General features: G+C 44.1%; 1 protein-coding gene across 4 annotated transcripts in view; it reads right to left on the reverse strand.

Annotated features, from left to right (window-relative positions):
- Positions 1 to 22,963, reverse strand: part of SLX4 (SLX4 structure-specific endonuclease subunit) — a 38,898-nt gene extending 15,935 nt beyond the window's left edge. For 2 of the 4 annotated variants that reach the window (XM_043493198.1, XM_043493197.1), the window contains exons 1-8: positions 22,794 to 22,942; positions 11,045 to 11,746; positions 9,917 to 10,165; positions 7,929 to 8,106; positions 6,829 to 7,044; positions 5,284 to 5,501; positions 3,896 to 4,209; positions 2,031 to 2,253 (exon numbers count right to left, since the gene is read on the reverse strand). In XM_043493198.1, the coding sequence (XP_043349133.1) occupies positions 2,031 to 2,253; positions 3,896 to 4,209; positions 5,284 to 5,501; positions 6,829 to 7,044; positions 7,929 to 8,106; positions 9,917 to 10,165; positions 11,045 to 11,414 (1,768 nt within the window). In that variant the 5' untranslated portion in view covers positions 11,415 to 11,746; positions 22,794 to 22,942. Of the gene's footprint in view, positions 1 to 2,030; positions 2,254 to 3,895; positions 4,210 to 5,283; positions 5,502 to 6,828; positions 7,045 to 7,928; positions 8,107 to 9,916; positions 10,166 to 11,044; positions 11,747 to 22,793 lie in introns of all 4 variants that reach the window. The other 2 variants (XM_038419330.2, XM_038419333.2) reach the window with 2 other exon arrangements.
- Between the last annotated feature and the right edge of the window lie 3,161 nt (positions 22,964 to 26,124).

The raw sequence follows: 26,124 nt of genomic DNA on the forward strand, positions 1-26,124 counted from the left end.
GGAAGAAACCTAAGTCTGGAGAAACTGGTACAAGTTCATTAGCATCTATTTAATGCCTTTCATCTCAGAGGGCTCAAACCAAAATACATACATGCATGAGAATTACTTCAATCACTAGCAAAGTGAAGTCCCCTCCAAAATGGACCATGGCTGCAGTTTAACATGCCCAGCAGTGCTACACAACAGGAAGTGAAGAATACTACATCCAGTTGAAAATGCAGAGATGGCACAATTTATTAACTGAGTTCTCCTTTATAAGGACACAGGAAATACATAATATAACCATTCCTGACAAGTGGCCAGGTCCTCAGTTTTAAAGGGCCACTGTCAACTTGAAAATTACTTCACCCTCTGAAAATCTGGCACCTGTTGTTGTTCTAAGTAAAACCTTAGGGCAGCGGTCTCCAAACTTTTTTGATCACGCACCCCATCAGTAAAAATTTTTTGAGCATACCCCCCCAATATATGTATATTTATGTATAAATTATATACATGTATTACTGTACTAATATATTGTGTACATAATAAAACATGCCCAAAAATAGAAATTAAAAAATGATGAGAAAGATGAAATAAACAATATTTTTTAAATAATTTTTATTTTATTTATTAATGGTACAAAAACCCTTTTTGCGCTCACTAAAATATTATTAATAATAATATTTTTAGTGAGAACAATGTGATTGAATATGCTTTATTATTTTTGAAAATCTTGGTTTAACACTTTGTGATACAGTGTGTGCTCAGGATGGGGTGCGGGGTCTGGAAGGGAGTTAAGGTGTGGGAGGGCGCTCAGGATGGGGGTGCAGGAGGAGGCTCAGGGCTGGGGCAGGCAGGAGGTGCACAGCACTTATCTGGGGCAGCTCCTGTTTAGTGCAGGGGGTGTGCAGTGGCTCTGCACAGCGCAGCACCACCCCCTTGGCCACGATTCTGCAAGCTGCCCCCCCGGCAGGCAGGGCCACCCGGAACACAGGGGCTTTAGGGGCTTCAGGGCCCTGGGCTAAGGGGGACCCAGGGTTCTGGCCTGCAGCTCTAAAGCCCCTTTCAGAACATGGCCCTGAGAGCATGGGCCGGAGGACTCAGGAGGAGCAGGGGCAGCTGCGCAGCCAGCGGCCGGAGAGAAGTGGCGCTTTCCCCTTCCAAGCGCCGCTTCTCTCCGGCTGGCTTTGAAGGGGAAAGTGTTGCTACTTTCCATCCGCTGGCTGCGCGGCTGGACCTGCTCCTCCACGGGCCGGAGGACTCAGGGCCGCCCCCGCCTTGTTTTCCCCCTCCGGCGGTGCTCCTGCTGCGTCCCCCAATCGATCGTCTTGCGCACCCCACTTTGGAGACCACTGCCTTATGGGACTATAACTGTGAGAGGAGAGAGAAATAAATATTCTGTTTTCTGTTTACACAGAGTTCCCTTGTGTATGGTCAGCCTCACTATTTTGCTGATGGTCAGTTGCAATTCCTGGCTCACATTCCAGCATGACATCACTACTGCCCTCTATTTTGGGAGAAGCTTACGAACATCACGGCCTTCCGTGGACTCTGGAAGAGTGTGCTGCCAGTGTCCGCCAAGAGACATGAACTGGGAGCAGGGAAGGGTGTGCATGGAAAGAAAAGGGGGAGGTGAGGAGGGCTGGGCCAGGTATTTTTAGCATTGCTCTTGGATGCATCCAAAAGACCCTCTTGGGCATTAGCTGAAGAGAAGAAAAACACCGATACAGTTTTTTAAGGAATTGTAAAAATAAAATTCAGGACATGCCGTTTAAAAGGGACTCTATCCAAACTGGGATGTATGAAAAATAAGTCAGTTTAAAAAGTGTCAAGTTGACAGTCTCCCAGGCTGGCGCCTGCCGCAGAACAGTGCCCCATACACCATGCTTGGCACATTCATGATTCTGTGGGAAAAGTGCCACCTACTGAATCACCTTTATTATTTCCTGCAGCCTCTGGTCAAGCCTCCGCTATCCAAGTTTTGACCAGGCCCAGTTCTGCTTAGCTGATGTGATTTGATGGGATCAGTTCACATGGCTGCCAGAACTTACTCATTTGCTTCACTGCCCTGGTGTGGTCAACGTCAGTGTTCCACTGTGTGAGAGTAAGTCCTTCCCCAGCCAGCTCCACCAGGTCCTCCAGAGTCTGAACGTCCTTCTGGCTGCAAGACAGAAACTGCTGCTCTGCATCAGGATCTGCCTGCGGGTCATCAGAAGTTCTGTTTTCAAGCCCCACAGAAGCAGGATCAGGATGATTGCTGCTGGTCTGTAACTGCCGAGATAGTTGTGGTTGGTCAGATCTCACTGATGACAAAATAGTCCCTGACTTATGACAGACAGACAGAAAGAATTGGTTCCTGTCTTGTGTGTTCATACAGCTTGGCAATCACTCAGTTACTGGACTACACTCTAGTTCAGTTTTAAAGCCCTAGTGTAAAGGTTAAACAGTCCTCAGATGCCGTTGCTACTTACCGAGGCAAATTTTCTTTGGATACAGAGAGGTCTATGGAGATAAGAGAACTCAAACCACCATCAGAAGCAAGCTGACTGCAATGGAGAATGTGAGAAGAGGAGTTTCCCTGGGAGTGTATCTGTGTGACAGCAGCTGCTAAGCAGGGAGGATGGATGGTGGAAGTAGTCCCACTCTAACAGCTGAACATTTCATTATGGCTGGAGCTCATGGTGACAGCAATGGCTAAGGCAGCCAATGGCTCCATTCTGAAGGGTCTTTTTGCAGTTACTTATAACTTAAAACTTTTACCTTCTGGGCTGAAATTTTCCAGGTTTGGTCTCTCCTTTAGGTTTTGTGGTGTTTGGGTCCCCCCTGCTATTTCAATGAAAATGGCTCAGCCATTTCGGAGAATGAAAATTATGAGGGAAAAATACACTCTTGCCATTATTTAAAATGGTTGGTAACCTGTTTTTGAACAGCTCTAGTGCCTCATCATTAGACACTTGAAATCTGGCAAAGAAGTAGCTCTTAGGTCAGATGTGTGCCTTTGAGTCACCAACTGAAAAGCTGCTCGGATTTAACCAAATTATAAGAGTTGAAACAAGGTACTTGCACATGCACACCACATTTCTTGTTTTAAAAAAGAATGTCCAACTATTCTTCTGCTGTCCATGAATAAGGAAGGAAGCAAAGTGAAATTTTCCCTCTTGGAGAGTAAGTGTGAAAAAAGACAGAACTCTGAAGGAGTCCTATCAATGTTTACACTGAATGCAGTGCAATGGAAGAGGTGGGAGATCTGTGAAAAAAACAGTCTGTGATTGTGTAATTAAAGAGTGTACCATAAAGCATATGCACAAGGGGGCAGAGTTAAGTTTGCACGAGCAACCTCAGATTTGGCAAAGCCTTATGTTTGAATGCTTCACTTTGCAACCTTAATTTACTTGGGCCATACTCTTTGTATGGAATACTAACAAATGTCCTCAAAACACAGGTGCAACTTAATTCCTATCTAGTCAAGTACTGTATATGGACTAGGAAACAGATATAGAAGGTGGTGAGCATGCCAGAGCCAATCAAAGAACCAGGAACTCTCTGGGCTGCAGCAAAGCAAGAGGCAAACATACATCTAAACTGGGGTCAAAATGACTGATTAAGATTTCCTTATCTAATTACCCTCTATTGCTGCACAGCTTCTTTTTTTGAAATGTAAAAGAAAAAGTCTTGAAACAGACCAGCAGGTGCCTTTGCCTTTGGTTCTAAAAGCAGATGTACACAGTCAGACCACATGAGGGCGGTGGTGGAAACTGGAAGGGTAAACACGCAGTGCCAATGAGTGTGCAGACTCAGGAGGGTGGCAGGGCCCAAGAGCAAAGGAGCACAACTGCAAGTGTGAAAGAAAGAAGGTGGAAGGGACAAGCCACTGGGGAGAATAAGTGGTAGAGGAAAGAACAGAAGGATTCCTCACCTGCACAGGTTTCCAAGGTAAAATAGGAGGGGTTAATCCCACTGCATAGAAGGACTCTGGGACACAGGGTCCTGTCAAAGTACTATACTCCCACAAAATGCAACGCTGGTCTTTGGGCAAAGATAGAAGCCAGGCTGCCTTCCCAGGCTCCTCCTCCAAAATCCTGCTGGCAGGGAGCAGAGGGGTGCTCGGGAACTCCACCTCCTCTGTTAGTAGCATGGCCATCCGGTTTTGGATCCGTTTATGGGCTGTCTCTGGATCTTGAAGTAACAATGGAGGAGGCATGAGGGGGGTGTTCTTACGCCTTTTTTTCTCTATAAAAAAAAAAAGTATATTATAAACCATACAGGGTGCAGGAGCACAACACGCAAGCTCCTCTGAAAGCTGAAGACAGGGAACCTGAAGTGCAGCTCACAGGCCAAATGGGGCTCACAGAGCTCCACAACACCACCTGCAGCTGCCTTCATTTTTAATACAGAGAAACAACCCCCTGAAACTACAGCTCTCACTATGCACTGCTCCATGATGAGAGCTGTGAACTTTGAGTTTCACTTTCATCATATGCAATCTCTCTATTTTACTGAAGTTATGGGCATCTTCCAGGTTCATGACAAGATGCTAAGGCAGCTTTTGGTTGCCTGTCCCTGCCGCAGGAAAAGAGCGCAGCACCTTGCAGCCACTGTCACTGTCTCTTTGTGACTTCTCATGCCCAACAGCAGGTCCCCAACTCCACACAACTGCCATTCAGCAATCTCTGTGCCTTACTGGCTTGCTTTCTCCACTGCAAGGCTCTTCTGCATTCCCCAACGCAGCTGTGAGCTCAGTAACTGGAACCTTGGCAGGAGGATGCTAAGGAGAATTAGAGCACACTCCTGAAGAGTATCTTCACTGTCCTCACCATTTTCCAGACAACTGACTTTCTTTCAAAATCTTTATTGCATGCTGCATAAGCAAGGCACGCAACCACCACTATCCATCACATGTCCAGCACAGCCGCAACATGGAGCACAGGTAAGGCTGAGTGAGCAGTGTGATTCAGGTTGGATGATAACGAGTAATGCAGAGTACGTGGCAGTGGAAAAATGGAATGACCGCTTAGCTGTTCATTTCTACACTGTACAAAAAAAAAAAAGCCTACAATTTCAAAACTCCCAACAACCGAAAGAAAGCGTAAGACTACTAGGGGACTCCACTGAAACGCAATGACAAGCAGAAATCCCTTTTAACTAAGTTTTGTGTAGGAATTATATATTGCGTTAGAAACTGACATAAAATACAGGCAGGGTTATCATACATACACACCACTTAGGTTTTAATCCGGGATATACTGTGTTACATTGCTCCTAAAACACTGCCAGCCACTGACATTAAAACACTTCAATATGTACCTGCTCCAGGCTTCCACTTGATCGGCAAAGGACTCTCCAGTTTAATGCTTGTTACCGATTTTGCTTCCTCCTGCCTTATTTGCTCCAGCAGAGATCGTGACATTGCCATGGCAACCAGAAGATCCTCATCTGTGGTTTCCACCTTGGATGTCTTCTGCTTTTTCTTTGACTCCTCCTCTTTGGAGGAGCCTTTTCGCTTTGACCTACCTAGCTGATTGCTGAAATGTAAAAATGCAGCATGACATACAAGTTAACTGCAACTGGATCAGAGACAAGGAGCACTCCACATCAGCTGTTCTAATCACTTAGGTAGATTCCCATTTCCAGGATAAGGGGAAAACATTCACAGTAAACTACTCTGGAACAGAGGGAAGCATTTATCATCATCATGTGGACCCTTAGAGCAATCTGGAGACTGTCTGAAAGGGTAAATGGCACTTAAACCCAGAATTGTGAGTTCAATCCTTGAGGGGGCCATTTAGGGATCTGGGGCAAAAAATTGGGGATTGGTCCTGCTTGAGCAGGGGGTTGGACTAGATCTCCTGAGGTCCCTTCCAACCCTGATATTCTATAATTCTATGATGCAGACTGGAAACCTGATACGGTTTCTAATTGACTGATCTGCCCTTTTTAGGGATGATCATTAGGACTATCCTCTTAGAAAGAAAATCATCCAGGCATGGGATACCTCAATTTCACTATCTAGGAGGTTAAGAGAAGGGCATGGAGGACACCACTGAAGCAAAACATAGAAGTGTGTTACACAGTACCAGAAGCTGGCTGTAAGTAATTCACAGCTGCTTCTGGAATCTTTCGTTTGCAATTCTGCCTTTTAGGTCCCACATCCTTTAAAACTTGGTGCCATAGAACAGCAAAAAACAAGTCTATGTGGAGCAAAAAGCCCAAACACCAAAAAGTGCTCTGCCATTTCCCACTTGGCTGGGGGGACAGGAATCAGCTCCTCCCCAACACAATGGGACTAACAGACTTTCCACGTATTTAATTTAGTAGTCAGCCAGTGTTTGATTTACAATATATTAATTATTATATTGTATAACACTACTTGAGGCACTTGCTCAGCGAAAAGTCCATTCCACCTAGCCCCCATTCTCAGAATAAATTTTTATACATCCGATTCTTATGTGTATTCCCACTTCATGTATAGATACAAAATGTTCCTTAGCTCCAGTCTGTCTAATAAACTCCAATGGACCATTCAGTTTAATTTTTATAATTACCTCAGCTAGTGTAAACACCTCAGCCAAGTCAATGCAAGACTAATCCCTGTTTTGCCCCTCTCTGCTCAGCCATTAGCCCCTCCACCCTACTGATCATCTTGGTTGCCCTACTGTGCTCTCACCAACTGAACTGCAGCTTTCTTTAACTACAGTGCTGAAGCTGGCTCCTGTCCGATTCCTCCTGGTTTCAGAGCCCACACAGTGTGTGCACTTACCCTGGCTCTACAGACTGGTTTCACGGACATAGAGTTAGTGCTTCTCTCAATCAAAAGGATGCTACTAACATTGCTTATTTGCTCCAGCTCACCTGGGTGCTACAGGGAGCCCATCACTCAGGGCCAATGCCTGCAATTGCACTGCCTGGAGAAGCAACTGTGGAGGGACTTCCATCTTGACAGCACAGCGTTTCAAGTGACTGGCTCGGCTTTTGGGTGTATGGAACCGTTTCCCACAGATGGGGCACTCAGGGATCTGTGGGTTGCTGGAAGAGGGCGCCTCTGACTTCTCCATCTCATCCAGACACCTGCAGGAAAACAGCAGAGTTTGCTCTTAAAAGTATTTTAAACTCTGCTCACACTAACACTTTTAAACCACATTAAAGAAGAACTGGAGTAATCAGCTCTAATGCCTGAAACAACCAAAGTAACATTCCCTAAAGAAGTGTGTGTTACATATTATACACTGTTACCTAGCAGCTCCGTGTTCTTGGGGAACCAGGGCGCAGTATCCAGCCTGTCTGATTCACGAAAGATCTCCTCCCTCTACTCCCACCCCCACCACCTCTGCTTGAACCAAAGCCAATCAGAAGAAAAATTTACAAAAAGCAATGAAAAGGCAGTGGGAGACGCACCTAAACCCCTGGGACAAGGGTGACAGGATTAAGAAAACTCCCCTAGCCTCATCTGCACCAAAGATGGGACAGGGAGGCACCTCCATTAGTTAGCATACAGAATGGAGAACAGAAATTCCAAAGCAAGAACAGCACTGAACTGTGGGACCAGAAAAGCAGGAAAGCAGTGCATGATGGGGGATCTCTGCTCCAGATGTTAATGAACCTACGCCTGCACACACCCAGCTCCGTAGTTATCAGACCAATTCTAGTAACAAATCCTTTAATGGTATCCAAAATACTGAAGCTGTCCAATTGCATGGTGAGCTTCCTCAAAGGAACACCACCTATAGCCAGGAATAATTCGTTCCTACTGAACAAAACAACTTTGTGCTACAGGACAAAGAATTCAGTCCCTGCTGTGACCCTCACAACACGTTATATTTCTTACATCTTCAATGTTAAAATTACTGTGACACAACCTCAGCTTTTATCCTTTTCTAAAGTAGCTAGGCTGGCTGAGTCTTTAGTCTAGGAGCCCAGGGGAGAGAGGGCAATAATAAACACTGGCCTTTCACCTGTTAACATGCTGCTCCCGTCGTGTTGCATTCATGGCTGAGAGGTCTTTCTGACAGATCTGACAAAAAAATAAGCCTGCCTCTTCCAGACTTCCAGGTACTTCTTCTTTGAGCTCCTGCTGGAGGGCCACTGCCAGGGCAACATCTGGCTCCTTCGCAGGCAGATCCGGAGTGGTCACTAAGGTGAAGGAAAGATCTTCTCAGAGACAGCACTAAGCATTTTTATAAAAGGCTTGAACCTGTTATATTCAGTTATTTTATTGAATTGAATACTTAAAAATAAAATGTGAACTTTCTCTAGCACCTTTCACTCTAAAAGGTCTCAAAGTGCATTGCAAACTACACACACAGCATCACTGAAATGCAGCCACTTCTGGGGTGGATGATGGCAATCAGCACACCACCATACAATACAGCAGAGGAGAGCAGTGGTGCAAGGAGGGTGGTCTGGTCCAGTCTGCCAGTAAGATATTTATACCTGGTACGCTGTACCAGAAAGACAGAGAAGGAGCAGAAAGTGGGGCAGCTCCTCTGGCGTGGGCTGTATCATCCCCACATGTAACACCACCCTGTTCCATGCACCTTTGTCTAGTGTCTCCTGTCTGGGTCTGAAGGCAGACCTGCCAGAGGGCAGGGTTGAGCGTGGTACTGGTACAGCCGCGCCAGAGGACCTGCCGGGGTGGGGCCAACGTTCCACTCCTTTCACTGCTGCGGTTCCCAGGAGAGCTCTGAAGTGCAGGGCTCTCTCAGGAAGGTCAGCGGCGAAAGGAGCAGAATGTGCAGCTCCTCTGGCATGGCTATACCGCCCCCGCAGCCCTTCCACATAGCTACATGCTTGTTTCTCCTCTCCCGGGTCTGTAAAGGAGCCCCACCGGAGGACAGGGCTGGGGGCGGTACAGCTGCACTGGAAGAGCTGCTGGCATGGGGCCGCCAGGGCTCTTTTTGCCACTGCAGTTCCCAGGAGAGCCCTGCCATTCAGAGCTCTCCCAGGAATAGCAGTGGCGAAAGGAGCAGAACCCCAAGCTGGCAGCTCCTCTGACATGGCTGTACCGCCCCAGCCTTGCCCCCCGAGCCTTGTCCTCAGGCGGGGCTGCTGTACAGACCCCAGACAAGACTCCGGAGGAACGGCTGCGTGGAAGACCTGGGAGCAGTTCAGCTGTGCTGGAGGAGCTGCTGGCGGGGGGCTGCCTGGTGGCCACACATTCTGCTCCCCTTCGCTGCTGTGGTTCTGGAGAGCTCTCTAGTTCAGAAGTCTGCTGCACAGCAGAAGGAGGACAGAGCCCCTCCCACCCCTCCCCAAGGTAACGTGGGATGAATCATGGAGAGAGAGAGCGCGCAGGGGTCTGGGCTGGGGGCGGGTCACATGTCCCCCCCCTTTAGCTGGTGCAACATACTGGTGAGAAATGAATTCTATTTGCACCACTGGAGGAGACGGGGAACTTTGGCTAGGGTCACTAGGGCAAACCATGGCTCTTACATGAAGGACAAGGAGATTTTTAATGTCCACACAGAGCCAAGATGACCTTAGTTTTCAAAGATTCAGTTTATCTACAATGATACGGACCTCTTTGAAAAAATGCTTTGAGATCTATTGATGAAAGCTCTATATAAGAGTTAGCTATTATCGTTATTGTTACACTGGAAGGACAAAAGAGTGAACTGATCCTGTTGGGATTTGAATCTGTGCTTCCAAGAAATTTATTTCAAACAGGATGCTTAGATCATCATCCCCTTCAGGATCTAAAAGCCTGTTACAGACATTAACTAAGCCACACATCAGCCCTGTGAGGCAGATATTGTTAGCCTCATTTTACAGATGAGGAAAGTGAGACACACAGAGATTAATGGATTTATCCAAGGCCTCATAATGAGCCAGTGGCAGAGCTGGAAATAAAATCCAGGACTCCTGAAGCTGACTCCCAGTCTGGCATTCTAACCACTAGACAACACTTCCTGTATATTTAGGATAGATTGCAAGAGACGTATACCATTTCCTGGCTGGTGGTTCTCCTGGCTCACATCAGGGATGCTTTCATTTGTTACTGTCTCTGGCAAGATGCTGCCCACGGTGTGTTTCAGCTGTTTTGGTTCCACTCTCTTAAACTGCTGCATCCTCTCCAGCACCAGCTCTGCTACCCGCAGCCTGGTTCCTGAGATCTGGCGCATCTTTGCAGGGGATGAGGTGGAGGTTGCTGGTTCTGCATCAGCAGCAAAGGATGATCTGCGCTTGTCACTGCCTGGTGGGGAAAAAAGCAGTCCTAATAACTGTCCCATCTGGGGCTTTGCAAATCTGCATTAAACACCCAGCTAACAGGCCAGATGAGAGGTTTTTCAGAGAAGCCTCCTTTTACAGCAGCCTGAGAGATTCTTTTGGAATATGCTGATTCTGAGTGGACTGGATGCACAATTTGCTTAGCTACTGAGTTTCACCCCATAACAATAATCATACCTAGCTCTTTTACAGCACTTATCATCAGTAGATCTCAAAGTGCTTTACAAAGGAGGTCAGTGTCATCAACCTCATTTTACAGATGTGGAAACTGAGGCACCGAGCAGTGACATGTCTGGCCCCAGGTCATACAGCAGGTCAGTTGCAAAGCTGGGAATAGGACCCAGATCTCCTGAATTCCAGTCCATGCGCTATCCATTGGGCCACACCAACTCCCAACCAGCGCTCTAGGATCTGACTTCCAACCTCTACCAATGATGGAGCCTGAGAGATGCTGAGCAGTAGGGGTGAAGGGTTTCTGGAGAGGAGAAATAGGGAGCAGCAGGCAGAAGGAGTTGCCAGGACAACACCTCACTGCAGCCTTGGCTGCTTTGGGGAACCCTTCCTTCTCTGTGCTTCACCTGACCGAGGGAGACCTCTCCTATCTGACAGCACTGTTGAAAAACAGTTACTAGGAACAGTCAAAGGTGTCAGTCTAAGGAGTTGAATACTGTCTAATGGTATGGGAGAGCAAAATACACCCCCTGCGCCATCCTAACTGCCTGGTACCCCTCTTGGGTGGAGTTTAGAAAAGTTCCACTGAACGTGAGAGTCCTTCCAGCCCCAGGCTATTTTCCATTAGAAACATTTCAGAGTGAGGGAAGGAGACAGAGGTTAGAGGTGTTACCTGCCAAGCTGTTCTGGTTACAGTTTGGTGCCATAGCATACAACTGAATGGCAGAAGGAGGGTCTCCATTTCCATCTCCCAGTGGAGGTCCATCATTTCCACAGGTTGTAGCTTCACCTTCTGGTTCATGTCCCAATGCCTGCTCACTGGGGTCCGTGCACCCTGGCAAGCCCACTCTCTTTCCAACAGAGGAGTCATGCTGGCTTTTGCTCTTAGCAGCTGACTTGCTCTTTTTTAATTTGCTTTTTGTTGCAGTGCTCCTTGTCCCACTCTGAACCTTCCTCCCTCCCTCGGCATCTCCAGCCTTTTTCCTGACCCTGCTCAATAGGTTAGCACAGAGTTCTTTAAAATCATCGTCCAGCTCATCCATCAGCCACCAGCCTCAAGACACTCAGCTTGGCTTCAGTGTGATAGAGCGTGTAGGAGTACTGGACTGGGACAGCAGGGTCAGCGCAGATCTGCCTCTTTTGATGACCTAGTCCTCACTGTGCCTTCCACCATCCCGGAGATCTGCACACTCTGGATTCCAACAAGATCAACAGTGGGCACGTTTCTGGCTGGTCCAATATTTCACCCTCTATAATTACAACTTAGCCATTAAGTCTAGTACAATCTTCAAGGAGTCCATTTGATATTATTCATATTTAGGGGACTTCCTTGCTCTTTGCGAAGAAGGCTTTGCGAGGAGCTTAATCACAGCATCTAAATAAAAGAGATTAAAAAAAGTGTAAATGAAGGATGGTCTGGAATAAGGTGGAGCTTTGAGGATCAGTGCAGGAAAACCCTGAATAGATAAGGTACATAACTGACACAAAGTATGATCAACCACTGAACTGCCAACAGACACAGGGCGTGTTAGGAGGTGAGACACAAGCATTTCAAAGTACGTCCCTGACATTAGGCACAACTATCACATACACAGAAGCATGTTTCCTACTTTATGAATGGGCTGGAGCTCAGGATTTAAGAGTGACTTTTTTTTTTTTAAATGTTCTGGAAGTGAATGCCAGGGAGTGGAAATAAAACCACACACACACTTCAGATTGAACACCTATGCTGTCATAGTGTGAAATTCAGGTTTTTGTCAGAGCACCTTTTAATAGGATGGCCTGACATGGATAAGGCTTTTTCTGCTCCTGGTCTGTGTCTGGGAGCAACCCCACTATACATAGTCAAACCCACATCCCTTCCCTTTCCACACTCTCTATACACAGATACTTACTGCTGTCTGATCACTTTCAGTGTTTGCTGCGGGTCATTGCTGGTAAACACTGCCTTGCAGGGCCTGAGGAAGGTTCACTCAGCAAACCAGACACTGGCCACTCTACAAAGTTCCATCAAAGTACAGAGACTAAATAATGTGAGGTTTCAGAGTAGCAGCCATGTTAGTCTGTATCCGCAAAAAGAAAAGGAGGACTTGTGGCACTTTAGAGACTAACAAATTTATTTATAATAATCTGAGAACATTTTAAAAAATATCAACAAATATTGTTTTTGTGGATACAGACTAACAGGGCTACCCCTCTGATACTTAAAAAAAAATCTTTAATCTCTCTGAGTTATAGTAAACATAACACACTACTCAGGGGTTACCTGGATAGACATGTCCAGATGGAAACTGATCAAACCCCAAGTGATATTACAGCTAGATCTCTATTCTTAGACTTACTTCTTCCTAGTCCCAGAATACGGTATGGGCATGATTAATTTACAAGAGGTTTTATATTGCTCCCAATTCCTATTGCTTTCAGTCCTGAAACTGAGCGTTTCACTTGGAATGGCAGCAATCACTGTTCAGTTTCTCCAGCAAAACTCTGGGCACCAAAAGAGTCAAAATGCAGGAAAACACAAGATGGATTGTTTTCTCAAATGGCTTGGCTTCAGACACACAAGGCGAAGGAATGCTGGTTACACACTTTATGGGTCAGCCTCTCCTATAAGCAACGACAGATGTTAATGGATATTTTTCTTTCAACAGTTTCCCAAACCTGTAGCGATTTTGCTGTGAATCTTAGAGTAATTTCTTATTAGAGAGAAACAGATTTTTTTTTTGTAGCTAGTTCATTAAATTTATTTTCCTGGACAGAGTCTTGAGGCAATTGTCACGACAAATTGACCACATTCTTCTAAGTAGAAGACAGCATAGAAAAAGAAACTGAATCTTCAGCCTCTAAGTTTCTACACAATCCTCACAGACAAACTAGTGCTGTCACATTACTTAATGGTGACTTTCAAATACTGTACTTTGAAACAAATCCAGCACTTCTTTGTTTACTGTATGTGTTCAATGTGAGATGGGCAAAGCACAAAACTGATGTAGAATTTACTATTTATATTCCTTCTTTTTCAGGTCTCAAAGTCTGGATTTGCAGGCTCTTGGTCATGCACTGTGCTGACAGTATCACATGAAACTTGGGGCTTGTCTTCACAAGAACACGCAGAAAATTACTCCAAATTAAAAAGGTGTGAATTTAAAATGGATTAGTTAAATCACATTAAATCCCTGCGTGTTTTTTGATTCACTTCAAAGTGAATTAAGATAAATCAAATTAATGCTGCTTTAAATCTGAATAAAAGTGTTCACACAGGGCTCCAATGCAGTTTAACTAATCCATTTTTAAAAAAATCATTCAGATTAACTTTCCTGAGTATTCCCATGTAGACAAGCCCTTAGAAATCCTTGGACATTGGCTTAAAAGGGAAGGGAAGTATTGCTTCTTCACAACACTTCATGGGTTTGCAAAATGCTTCTTTTAAATATCATATGCTCTTTCCCTATGGGATCAAAAAATCTTTCAAAGCCACCCAATCTAGCAAAATAAAATAAAAACACCACCACTTAGACCACCTAGATGCCAACTCTATGATCCAGGTGGGTCCTGTGACTGATCTCCCATCACTAGGGTAGTGCATGCTGGGATGTCATACAAAATGGGACCAATAAAAGTGAATGTTGGGACCTGAAAAAATATGGGGGGGAAAGGTAAGAGTCAATTATGTTCTGAGTGCCTCTCTCGCCTAGGCTATTTGACAGACAGGGAACACAACTCTAAAGGTGTTAGACTTTTCAAAGAATTTGCCATCTCCTTTAAATAGTGTAAATTATTTAAAATTGTCTGTGAGATCAGTTATAAGGGTCTCAGGAATTTGAAGGTTCAGCTGCTTTAGGCTTTCTTTTTTCCAAGTAGTGAAGTACTCTATGGAAATTATGACTACAAAAAGAAAATGAACCTTGAGCCCTTTTCAAGAGGAAAAGCATGAAAAAATCAGTGAGCAAATCTATTGGAAGAGAAAGAAAACTAGACACCACAAAAATAATAAATATTATTAATAAAAATACTTTATTTCTCTATTTACTCTGAAATAGATGACTTCTTGTCTCACTGGAACATAGGAATTCTGACATTAGATCTAGTCCAGTATTCTGTCTCCAGTGGTGGGCCAGATGCTTCAAAGGATGGTACATGAAACCATGCAGTAGGCAGATGTGGAATAATCTGCACCCCACATTAAATCTCATCCTAATCCCTAATGATTACCTTAAACCCAGAACTATGAAATTTAATATCCCTTCCAAAATGTGTTAGCAATAATGACAACAACTCTGGATATTCTTGTTACCTATATAATATCCAAACCCTCTTTGAATCTTGTTAAATTTTTGGACTCACTGATATCCTGTGGCAATGAATTCTCCAGTTTAATTAGGTGCTGTGTGAAAAAGTATTTCTTTTTATAAATTCTGACTTCACCAGGTTTTAATTTAAAACCCTATAAGGTGTTCAAGTAGGGTGCTCCCTCTAATTTTTTCCACACATGTGTGTGATGAATTTTGTTATGTGCACCAATATGGAGGTGATGTATGCTGGGACCAAGGGGTTTGGAGTGTGGGAGGGGGCTCAGGGCCAGGGCAGAGGATAGGGGTGCAAGGCCTCCGGGAGGGGGTGTGGGCTCTGGGGTAAGGCCAGGGATGAGGGGCTCAGGCTGGGGCAGAGGGTTGGGGTGGCGGGGTAAGGGCCCTAGCTAGGGGTGCAGGCTCTGGGGTGGGGATGAGGGGCTTGGGGTACAGGCTGTCCCAGGGCCACAGTGGGGAGAGAGGACTCCCCCCAGCAGCACCTGGGCTGGGGGGAGAGGCGCATCTCCCTTGGCCATGGCAGATCCGGGACTGAGTTGGGGCCAAGGAAGGGGCGTCCCACCCCCAGCAGGTTCAGACTGCGGCTGGGTTCAGGCCAATGGAGGGGTGCTCCTACCCTGGCTGTTCCGGGCAGGGGCTGGGTTTGGGCCGGGGGGAGGGATACGCCTCCCCCAGCAGGTCTCGACCAGGCGGGTTCACTGAGTGCCTGTACGGCGCTTAATAGGCTGCTGTGCGGCCATGCAGCTGTGCAGCTTACAGGGAACTTAGATCCCCAACAAACTCACAGAATACCTGGTATTCTGGTACTGGTGCATGAGATCATGTCAGTGGGGGCTAAGCGGCACACTCTTCAAAATTGCTTCCTCCACGTGTGACACTGGACAAAGGTTTTGTATTAGTACCAGACAGGGAACAAACCACATAAAAACATAAAAACAGAAGCTTAAAAATCAGACAAGTGGACTGTCTATGCCCAAGTAATTTACATTTTCCCCTCCTATGTGCATTCCTTTGCATTTATCAACCCTTAACTTCATGTGCAATTGTGTTGTCCATTAACCCAGCTGGATTAGATCTTTCTGAATTTCCTCACAGGCCTGTCTAGTCCTGACTAACCTAAATAATGTTGTGTCATCTGGAAAATCTTATTACCTCACTGCTCTCCTCTCTGTCTGGATCATTAATATACATACATCGGACCTAGTATCGAACCCTGAGTCCTACTGTTAACTTTTTGCCATGATGAAAATTGACCATTTATTTCTACTCTTTGTATCCTGTCTCCTAGTCAGTTTCTGATCTATGACAATACTTTGCTTCTCACCCCATAACTACTTAACTTCAGAGTGGATTGATTTAAATCAAAGTGATCTGAATCACCAATTTTAATCAGTATTTAAATCAGCAATCAGGAAACCTTGATTTAACTCATTGATTTTTAATCTTGTTTTGCTTTTGTACTTTTTAGTTACTTTCCTAAAGAAAGATTGATTCTCACTGGTTGGTAACCATTATCACATGTTGATTTGCAACTAAATATAGCCTCTACACTAAATTTAGTCCTTCTTTTTGATAACCAGGAGGATATATTATATCTATACACATTTATTTAAATGACACAGCTCAACTCCCATTTATTCAGATTCTTAGTATTTATATTTTTTATTATATTAGAAAATGATGAATGATAGATTTCTTATTTACTAGATGATTAATTTTTTACCTGTGATTTGTATCAAGTTCTATTTGGATGGAAATTGAAATTCAATTAAAAATGCACCAAAACAGCATTTAAAAAAATAATAAATAAAATTATCTTAAATGTTCTGGGCACATAAGGAAAAAAAATCGTAATATATTTTGCATTTAAAATTAACTGATTTATTAAGCAAAACAAGTACTATCTGTAGTTAGTGAACTGAATTGATTGTTTCCAGTCACCCTGTCCATCAAGATTTTAGAACTAGTAGAGTTGGTTCTCTCCCATCTTCTTTTTATTCATAGGTTGGAAGAGGAAAACAAACCTTCCTGCTTTTTCAGCTCCCATTCAGTTTCTCAACTTTGAATGAATTAGTCATTGACCTAAACTAACTGAATATACTGATATGAAAAAAAATATTCTTTCTGCACCTGCAGAAGAGGAGGCTACTGCTGTCAAAGACTGGTTTAGCACTTCAACAAACTCTGGTTCCAGATGCTCAACCAGTGAGTACCACCAATCCAGGGGTCTGACTTTCTTTAAAACTTAGCAGCAAACATGTACTGCTTACCATTATTTTTTTATTTTAATTTGATTTTAATAGTTTATAAGTTTAGGACTTAATATAAGTTATCAATTTCAAATTTAAATTTGTTAATTTAAAAAATAAACTTGTATTTAACTTAAATTTTAAAATTCCAATTTAAATACAAAAAATATTTTTATCCACCCTGCTTAGCTTCTTTAGCATCTTCCTGTGAGAGACATTGTCAAAAGCCCTTTGAAAGTCTAAATAAACTATGTGGGCTGGTTTTCTTTCATCCACTACTTTCCTGACATGTTCAAAGTATTCAAAAGGTTAGTGAGACATGATTTTCCTTTGCAGAAACCATGCTGATTTGACCCTCTCACATTGTGATTTTCCAAATGTTTTATCATTATATTTTTAAATATCATTTCAAACAATTTACCAGGTAAAAATGCAAGGCTTACTGGTCTGTAACTCCCCAACTCATCCTTATAATCTTTTTTTAAATAACGTAAAACATTTTCTACCCTCTAATCCTCTGGTGCAGTAGCTATTTTTAATGAGACTGAACATTTTTTCCTAGCAGCTTGGCTCCTTCAGGACTCTTTGATGCACCATCTGGGCCTGGTGACCTATTGTTTTTAAATAATCAATTTGTTCCAGGATCTCTTCTTCTGTCATCTCAATCTCTGCGAGCATCTCATCTTTATCATCAGAAAAGTGCAGGTCTGGGATAGATGTCTTCCTGAAACCTCCTCTGTATTCTGTAGACACCTGTTTTCTACCTTGCTACTAAATACACTTCCATGTCTATTATTCATGAAGGCCTCATTCTCAAAGATACGGATTCTGTCACCCCTACTGATAAATAATATGTTACTCTGTGATTATTCCTTAATTTGAACAGGATTAGCTGGGGAATAAGGCACAAAACATCAGTAAGGGTGGCAAAATCAGACCCTTTAAAAATTAAGGGTCTGATTCTGACACCATTGTTGTTCCCTTGAGGAGATAGTGCAGATTACACCATCCTACAGAAAGCCATGCCGGTTCCATATGCCCATGGCTCCATCAGCAGCACAGCTTTGAAGGAGAGTGTGTATTCTGATGTGGGATGCAGAGAACTGGGAGGAACTGATACATTTACAGTGCCTGACACTGAAGAGCAGGAGACCCAGACTCAAATCACAGTCTGTGTGCCAGCCATAGCTTGGACTGCTAAAAAAGCAGCTTACCCATGTCTGGGGGAGTGCATCATCTCACTCAAGAGCAGATCAATAACGTATTGGCACTGATGGTCCCTCGAGGGTGGCCATAATTAAAGGAGGTCCCAAGGGATAGGGTCAAAGTAGCGGTAAGGTTGGAGGCGCCTCATTCTTCAAAAATTAAATTAAATGTTTCTTTTTTCCATATGCACCTAGGTTTCTAATTATAGAAAGTTCCCAATGAAAAGTTGCTCCATGCTGCTGTGCTGGCACCATAATTACTACTTCCCCTTCCTGGAAGGCTAGTTACAAAAGATCTGGAAGGTTGGTAGCAGAGTCTTCAATCAAGCCAGTCAAAACACAGCATGGGGAAAGAATTGGTGTTTGTGCTGGAAACCACATAGAAAGAGACCCCCTGGAATATTTCCAACCCAAATACTGCAACTACAAACTTTCCTACAGTCCTCAGTACTTCCCATGGAGAGAAACTCACAGATACAAAGCAGACCTTCCTGAGGAGCAGAGACCTCTATGCCTCTCACACACCTTCCCTCATACAGTCTCTCTCTATCCAGTTCTACACAGGTTCTTATACCATGCTCATCTCAGTAGTATCTCCAGCACATGCACTTATCTGTAAACACAGTATGGCAGACTCACTATATTGCTCGACTGTCCACAAGGTATGGCTTCTCTATGGCCCTGGGTGAGCAGAAAACATCTCAATGTGCAATGGCAATCAAAGAAGCTAAAAGAATGTTAGGAACCATTAGGAAAGGGATAAAAAAGAAAATATCATAATGCCACTACAGAAATCCATAATATGCCCACACCTTGAATACAGCATGCAGATTTGGTCATCCCATCCCAAAAAAGATATATTAGAATTGGCAAATGTACAGAGAAGAGCAACAAAAATGAGGACTGTTCATCTTAGAAAAAAGATGACTAAGGTAGGATAGGATAAAGGTCTACAAAATAATTAATGGTGTGGAGAAAGTGAATAGGGAAGTGTTATTTACTCCTTCTCATAACACAAGAACCAGGGGTCCCTTAATTTCATTAAGTACTTCTTAACACAATGCACAGTCAGCCTCTGGAACTTGTTGCCAGGGGATGTTGTGAAGGCCAAAACTATAACTGGCTTCAAAAAAAGATCATGGCGGATAGGTCCATCAATGGCTATTAACTCAGATGGTCAGAGGTGTCACTAAACCTCTCACTGCTAAAAGCTGGGACTGGATCACAGGAAATGTATCACTTGATAATTGCCCTGTTCTGTTCATTCCCTCTGAAGCCTCTGGCACTGGCCACTATTGGAAGACAGGATACGGGAACAAACGGACCATTCATTGGCCTGACCCAGCATAGCTATTCTTATGAATCCATGTACAAGTGCAACCACAAAATACCATCAATACCACATTCCAGTCAAATAGCTTTAAGAAGTTATTAATAACCTCACCTACTCATCAAGCTGACCAAGTCTATTAAAAATAGACTTTCTGATTTGGTTCATTGCTCCCAAAATGTATTTTTACATTTCTCTCAAGTAAACTACTTTTTCTCTTGCTAACTTAAATTCCAGACCACTCAGTATCCCATTGCAATGTTACTTACCATTGTTACACACCCCATCTGAATGCTGTTGTTAAGCTCTGCTATCATACAAACAATTTCAGTTTAGAACAGGAATTCCCACTTATTTCCATTCTGCAGACTACTGCAAAAGAACAAGAGACCATCTCACAGACCTGCATTTGAAATGCTCTGATGCCTGCTTCTCAAAAAGATTAATTCTACAAACCATAAACAAGGGCTTTGCACACTCCTGAAACATAGTTTGAGATTGAGTCGTCTAGAACAAAGTATTTAATCATAGCACCCTGGTTATGTTGCTGTACCGTATCACTAGGCACTTCCACTGGATATCCCTATTATCACATATGGCTAGGGCTGGGGGGGGGGAAATCATACATAAAAGGACCTGTGGTCTATTTTTCTTGGATTCTGAAGCTGATATTTAAAAAGTTTCTAGACGTTTCAATAACAAAGATATATCTTTGTAAAGTGCACTGTTTCCTAATAACCAGCATGCAAAAAACTACCTCCAGCCAAACAGAAACAGCACCAGCAGGCAGCAAAGGTGGAAATTCACCTATCCCCACTCCATGGATATCAATGAAATGTGAACTTCAATCCCACTTGGGACTTTTTCAGTGCTAAAGCAATGACTGCACCCACCTGGAGACATGACATTTTCTAACATCTGTACAATGGCCAGCACACTGCGGCCCCAATTAGGGCTAGGGCCTTTGAGTATTATCATAATATATATATTTACTGATGATAATAATAAAGGCCCTGCAAACACTTGTGCTTAACTTTACTACCATGAGTAGCCCACTTAAGTCAATTCAACTACCTGTGATAGGAATAATAAATCATAATAAGACCTAGCTTTTATATAGCACTTTTCATCCATAGATCCTGAAGCACTTTACAAAAGATGTCAGTATCATTAACCACATTTTACAGATGAGGAAACTGAAGCATAAAGTGGGGGAAAGTGACTTGCCCAAGGTCACACACCAGGCCAGTAGCACAGCTGGAAATAAAGCTGAGCATGAGAATGTTTGCAGGCTCAAGGCCAACACTTTGTCTTAAACCAGTGCTTCTCAAGCTATCTGATGTGGGGGATCGGCAATTTTTTTCCCCAATGTGTGCGCAGACCGGCAGCCGATGGTTCGTGGACCGGCACTGACCCGTGGACCACCACTTTGAGTAGCACTGTCTTAAACCACCACATCCCCTGCTTTTCCACCCAGGATGAGCTCTTTCTGTACCCAGTTCCTTCTGTCCTTGAAAGCAAAAGGCAGATTTCCACTTTGCTGCTTTGAAGAAGCTGCAGAGAGAGTCCTCAACTGCTGAATCCTCAGGTAATGTGGCCTGAGTGAACATGCGTTAGCTATTTTTAAGCAACAGCACAAGTGAGTGAAGTAGCTAACCATGAATTTGATTACTATAAATATCTGTAACCATAAGACAGTGCTGCAATAGCCTAAGGAAAAAATCCATGCAATTTTTAACAATATCCCACATTTTAATTTTTACTGCAAATTCCTAATGGCATTTATTATTTCATCTCTGCATCGCTTGGTTATGTGTAGAATCTGCATGAAAGGCCTGATTCATCTCTCTTGCCTGTTTAATTCTATTGAAGTCATCAGAGTTATTTCTGATATACATTGATAAGAGAGGAGAAGCAGGCCCTAGATATGGCAATTGTTTTGGCTTCACTTTACTAATATAAATTTAACTTTCAGTGAATTTAATCCTAGGGATAGATGCCACACTGGATACTGAAATCTTCAATACACAGAACAATTACTATAGAATACAGGAATTGTCACCTGGATTGGACCTGAGATCCATCCACTCTGATATGCTGTCTCTAACAATGGCTAGTACCAGATGCTTCAGAGAAAGATGCATGAAACCACTCAGTACGAAGATATGGGATTATCTGCCCCCATGAAGACCTCACCATAATACCTAATAGTTAGAGGTTGGTTTGAGCACTGAAGCATGAGGTTTTCATCTCTCTTTCAAAATTTGTTACCATTATCTATTGTAACTATGAATGTTCTTGTTATCCATATAAATGCTCAATCTCTCTTTGAATTTTGCTAATGTTATGGCCTCAGAGACAACCTGTGGCAATGAGTTCCACAGTATAATTACACCTGTGACATTTTTTTTACATTTGCCATAATTTAATTCCATTGATATCCCCTTGTTCCTGTGTTGGAAGACAGGGAGAACAGAAACTCCTAATCTATATTCTATATACCAGTAATTATTCAATAGACTTTTATCATGTACTATCACAATCCACTTAGAAAAGAGATGAGCATTTTAAAAGGTATAATAAAAAGAGGATAATTTAACAGTGGCTTTACTCTTCCTTTTAAAGGGCACTTATTCCATGACACAAATCCCATACTATAATAGGCTTTCTCCACAATTCCAGTTAGATGTTTTGCCACTTTTTAAAATCCATGAAAATCAGACTGAATTGTATAGCAATGTTTCCCATTGTCCTAAATATGAGTTACAGATAACTTTACCTATGCTTAAAAAAAAGAAAGTGATCTAGTATTGTTTATGCTCCCCTGAACCAGGGTTTGTCTTTTGTCCCTTTCTAGGCCATAGGAGGTTGGAAAGGTTTAAGGTGATCAGGCCAGCTTGATTTCCTGCACTTATACTAGCTACAGAAAGGAGGAGGTAACGTTGGTAGGCGTGGAAGGCACATTAGGACATCTTAACCAGCGCAGGGCTGTGTCAAGTGCCTCATCTGCTGGTGGACAGAGACTGCCCATCCAGTTGTCACTAGTCTTGACCCATTTCCCAGCAGGTGCTCGGGAGACGACATGCTGCTAGATAACACAGTGATGACGGTACCATGACATCAAAGCAGCACAGCCTGACGTGACCATGGTATAAGGGCACAGTAGTGACATCACCTATACGTGCTGACATCATGGATGCGGTGCTGATGTCACGGAACAAGCAGTGGTGCCAAAGCTGTCAGGGCAACAGGAAACCTCCCCCCAAGCTGCAGGCAGGGTCCCCCCCTCCCGCTACACCGGCTCTCCCCGGCCTCCCCTGGCCCCTCTGACCTCTGCTGGGAGGGGCGGGCTCCATCCGCTCCGCACCCCTGGGCACAAAGAGCTAGGCGGCAACCAATGTCATCCGAAACGCATGCGCGCAGAATCTGGCGCGCATGCGTAGAACAAACGGCGGCGGTTGCTCGTGAGCACTAGAGCGCTTTCCGTCGCCTTGTCCCTTTGCGCATGCGAAAAGCACACCGTCACTTCACAAGGCCCACCTCCCAAACGTATTTCTCTGCGCGTGCGCAAAGCCACACCTGTGTGCCCTACTGGGCATGCGCCGGAAGAGCTAGGCTGGGGAGGGGCCGGAAATAATAGTTAGGGGCGCTCCCTCGGCGGCGGCGGCCGTTTGTCAGTCAGTCAGTCACGTGAGAAGGTGACCGGCCTGGGCCGGGAGTGGGGAGAGGCTCCGCGCTCGGCTCTTGCCAGTCACGGGAGGCGGGCTGTGGGGGGCCCCTTCGCCTGCCCCAGGCTCGCCGCTCCCGGGAACGGGCAGTGCCGGATCGCCAGCCCTGTCCCGGCTCCCACCGACAGCTGCGGGGTGCGGCTGGTGCACGAGCGCTCAGCTGCCAGGCGGCGCGCCCGTCCTCGGGCCCTAGGCAGCTGGGGTAGTCGCAGCAGCAAGGGGCCTGGGGGGTCTGGAAAGGAGGGAAGTTTGGCTTTGTCTGCGCTACCGCGTTTGTTGGTCAGGGGTGTGAAAAAACCAGCCCCCTGCTGGACATAAATTTCACCCAGAGAAGTGCTGGTGTGTGGTGGAGAGGCTCTTGTGCCAACATCGCTACCCGCTGCTGGCTGGAGGTGGTTTAATTATGTCAGCAGAAGAGCTCTCCCCTGCCAGCAAGGAGCAGCTACCCGGGAGACAAGGTCTGTAGTGTAGACACAGCCGTAGAGGCAACTTGCCTTATCCGTCGTTACCAGCGCACGGAAAATGGAGCAGTCGCTTCCCTTGGCCAAGCCCTGTGATCTGACAATAAGGAGTCTCATTACTAGCCCAATAACTTCAAAGAAAATTAAATAAAGACCCCTTGTACAATATAGTCTCAGCAGCTGGGCCGTTCACTGTCACAGGAGGACAGAGGAAGATTATTTAAACACCCATGATAATTATGCATACTAAAACAAGAGTAATCTTTCAATGGAAGTTAGGAGCCTAAATACCTTTGAAGATCTGGGCCTGAGTGGCTTTGCTGAATGTAAGCCTGCAAAACTTATTCTCTCAATCTCATACCAAAGGTAGCCATTGAATGCTTTTCAGTATTTTAGGCTTCTGCAATGGTTTTACCTTTTAAGCATTGAGAAACAAACTATGTTGGGCCTTCTGGCAAGAGTATCTGAAATAAAAATCCCTAATGGCCCTTATTTCACACATGCACAGCTTGGTTAGGTGTTGGGGCTCTGTTGGGGGATGGTTCCTGGGATTCAAATAAGCCAAGTTTCCACCTTTCAATATCCATAGGTCCTACATATGCCTATCACAACATGTAGTGCTCATCCACTGCATCAAATGCCCAATGTCCAGCTGAAACCAATCACTGCACTCTCAAATGAACTCACACAGAAAAATAATAAGACAGAAACATCCTGTCTCCCCTGGGTGAACGCTTTTCACAAACAATCATTCCTTATCTGACCTCTGAATCCTTATTCTCGAAGGAAATCTGCACAACACCTTCAAAAGACAAGCCTGTCTTAAATTCATAACTTTGTTAGGTTTCAAAGTAGCAGCCGTGTTAGTCTGTATCCGCAAAAAGAACAGGAGTACTTGTGGCACCTACCTAAGAGACTAACAAATTTATTTGAGCAAAAGCTTTCATGGGCTACAGCCCACTTCATCGGATGCATGCAGTAGAAATACACAGTGGGGAGGTCTTGTGGCAGGATGCAGTGAGTGAGGCCAGAGCCGGGACTGGGGTTGAGTGTGGGCTGGCCATGGACAGAAGAGGTGGGACAGGAAGCTAGGTTCCCTGCTGGGAAGCTTTACCTATTGCCTATGCTTGCTAGCTAGGCAGGATGAATTGATCCCCTCAACATAACAAGTTATAAATTTGAAACAGCTTTGTAACTACATTTAAAACAGCACTTATTATTGTTTGCAAATGCAGAATTGAAAAAAAGAAAAGAAAAAAAGCTTATGTGTGGCACGCATGTCTACAGCTCAGAAGCATTTCCTATAGACTACAGTCATAGCTAATGCTCTCCTGTTTTCTCTTTTTATAATAAAAATACATGCCTAGCAAGCTAGCATTAACAAGAGTGATGAACCTGAGCCATCTAAAAAGAAACCAAAAACCTACAACTTTCCATTCGGAATGGGAAAGTGAATTTCTGTATGCAACAGTAAAAGGTAAGTGTGTATGTCTTCTCTGTCACATAAGTATATTGATGAGTAAAAAGGGGAATTTAGAAAGACATCACAAACGATGCATAGCAAATTCAAGGACAGTTTCCCCTTGAACAGCGCACTTCATACAAATAAAGTTAATGAATTGAAGGCTGCTTTAAAAACTCTACTGTCATTTTTTACTAAACCAGCAGCAAAAGGGAAGGTCTCTACTGAAGCATCGTTATATGTTTGCCATCTGCTGGCAAAACACAAGAAATCGTTTACAGATGGAGAAGTATTTAAAGAAGCAATGACTGTGGCACTCCTTATTTAAAGACTTTAAAAACAAAGAGGAAATAATGATGGCAATCCAGAGCATATCACTTGGTGCTTCCACAGTAGCAAGACGTGTGGAATCTTTGTCTGAAGACATCTTTCTGCAACTACAGGAGGATTTGAATGACTGTGAATGCTTTTCACTGCATTTCAATGAATGAGTCGACATGACCGACACAGCCCAGGTAATTGTTTTTGTTCAAATGGTTTTTAAGGACGCGACAACTAAAGAGGACTTTCTGACTGTTTTGACCCTTAAAGAAAGAACAAAAGGTGAAGATATCTATGACAAATTCAAAAAGTACATGCTTGAGAAAATCATTCCAATCAAGAAACTTGTTTCGATCACAACAGATGGTGCACCTGCCATGCTTGACGCGCATGCTGACATGATCCAGTTTTTCCTTCATTTGTGGATTACCACTGTATAATCCACCAGCAAGCACTAGCGAGTGAAGTTATGGACTTCTCACATGTAATGAAAATTGTTGTCAGAATTGTAAACTCAATTTGAGCAAGAGCCCTCGAGCACCACTTGTTTAAATCCTTATAAAAGCAATTTTCCCTCTCTTGGTATTGACATCTCCTCATCAATTATTGGGAGTGGACCACATCCACCCTGACTGGATTGGCCCTGTCAACACTGGTTCTCCACTTGTAAGATAACTCCCTTCTCTTCAT

The sequence above is a fragment of the Dermochelys coriacea genome, chromosome 10 (genome assembly GCF_009764565.3).
Source record: "Dermochelys coriacea isolate rDerCor1 chromosome 10, rDerCor1.pri.v4, whole genome shotgun sequence".
In the NCBI taxonomy this organism is placed as follows: Eukaryota; Metazoa; Chordata; order Testudines; family Dermochelyidae; genus Dermochelys; species Dermochelys coriacea.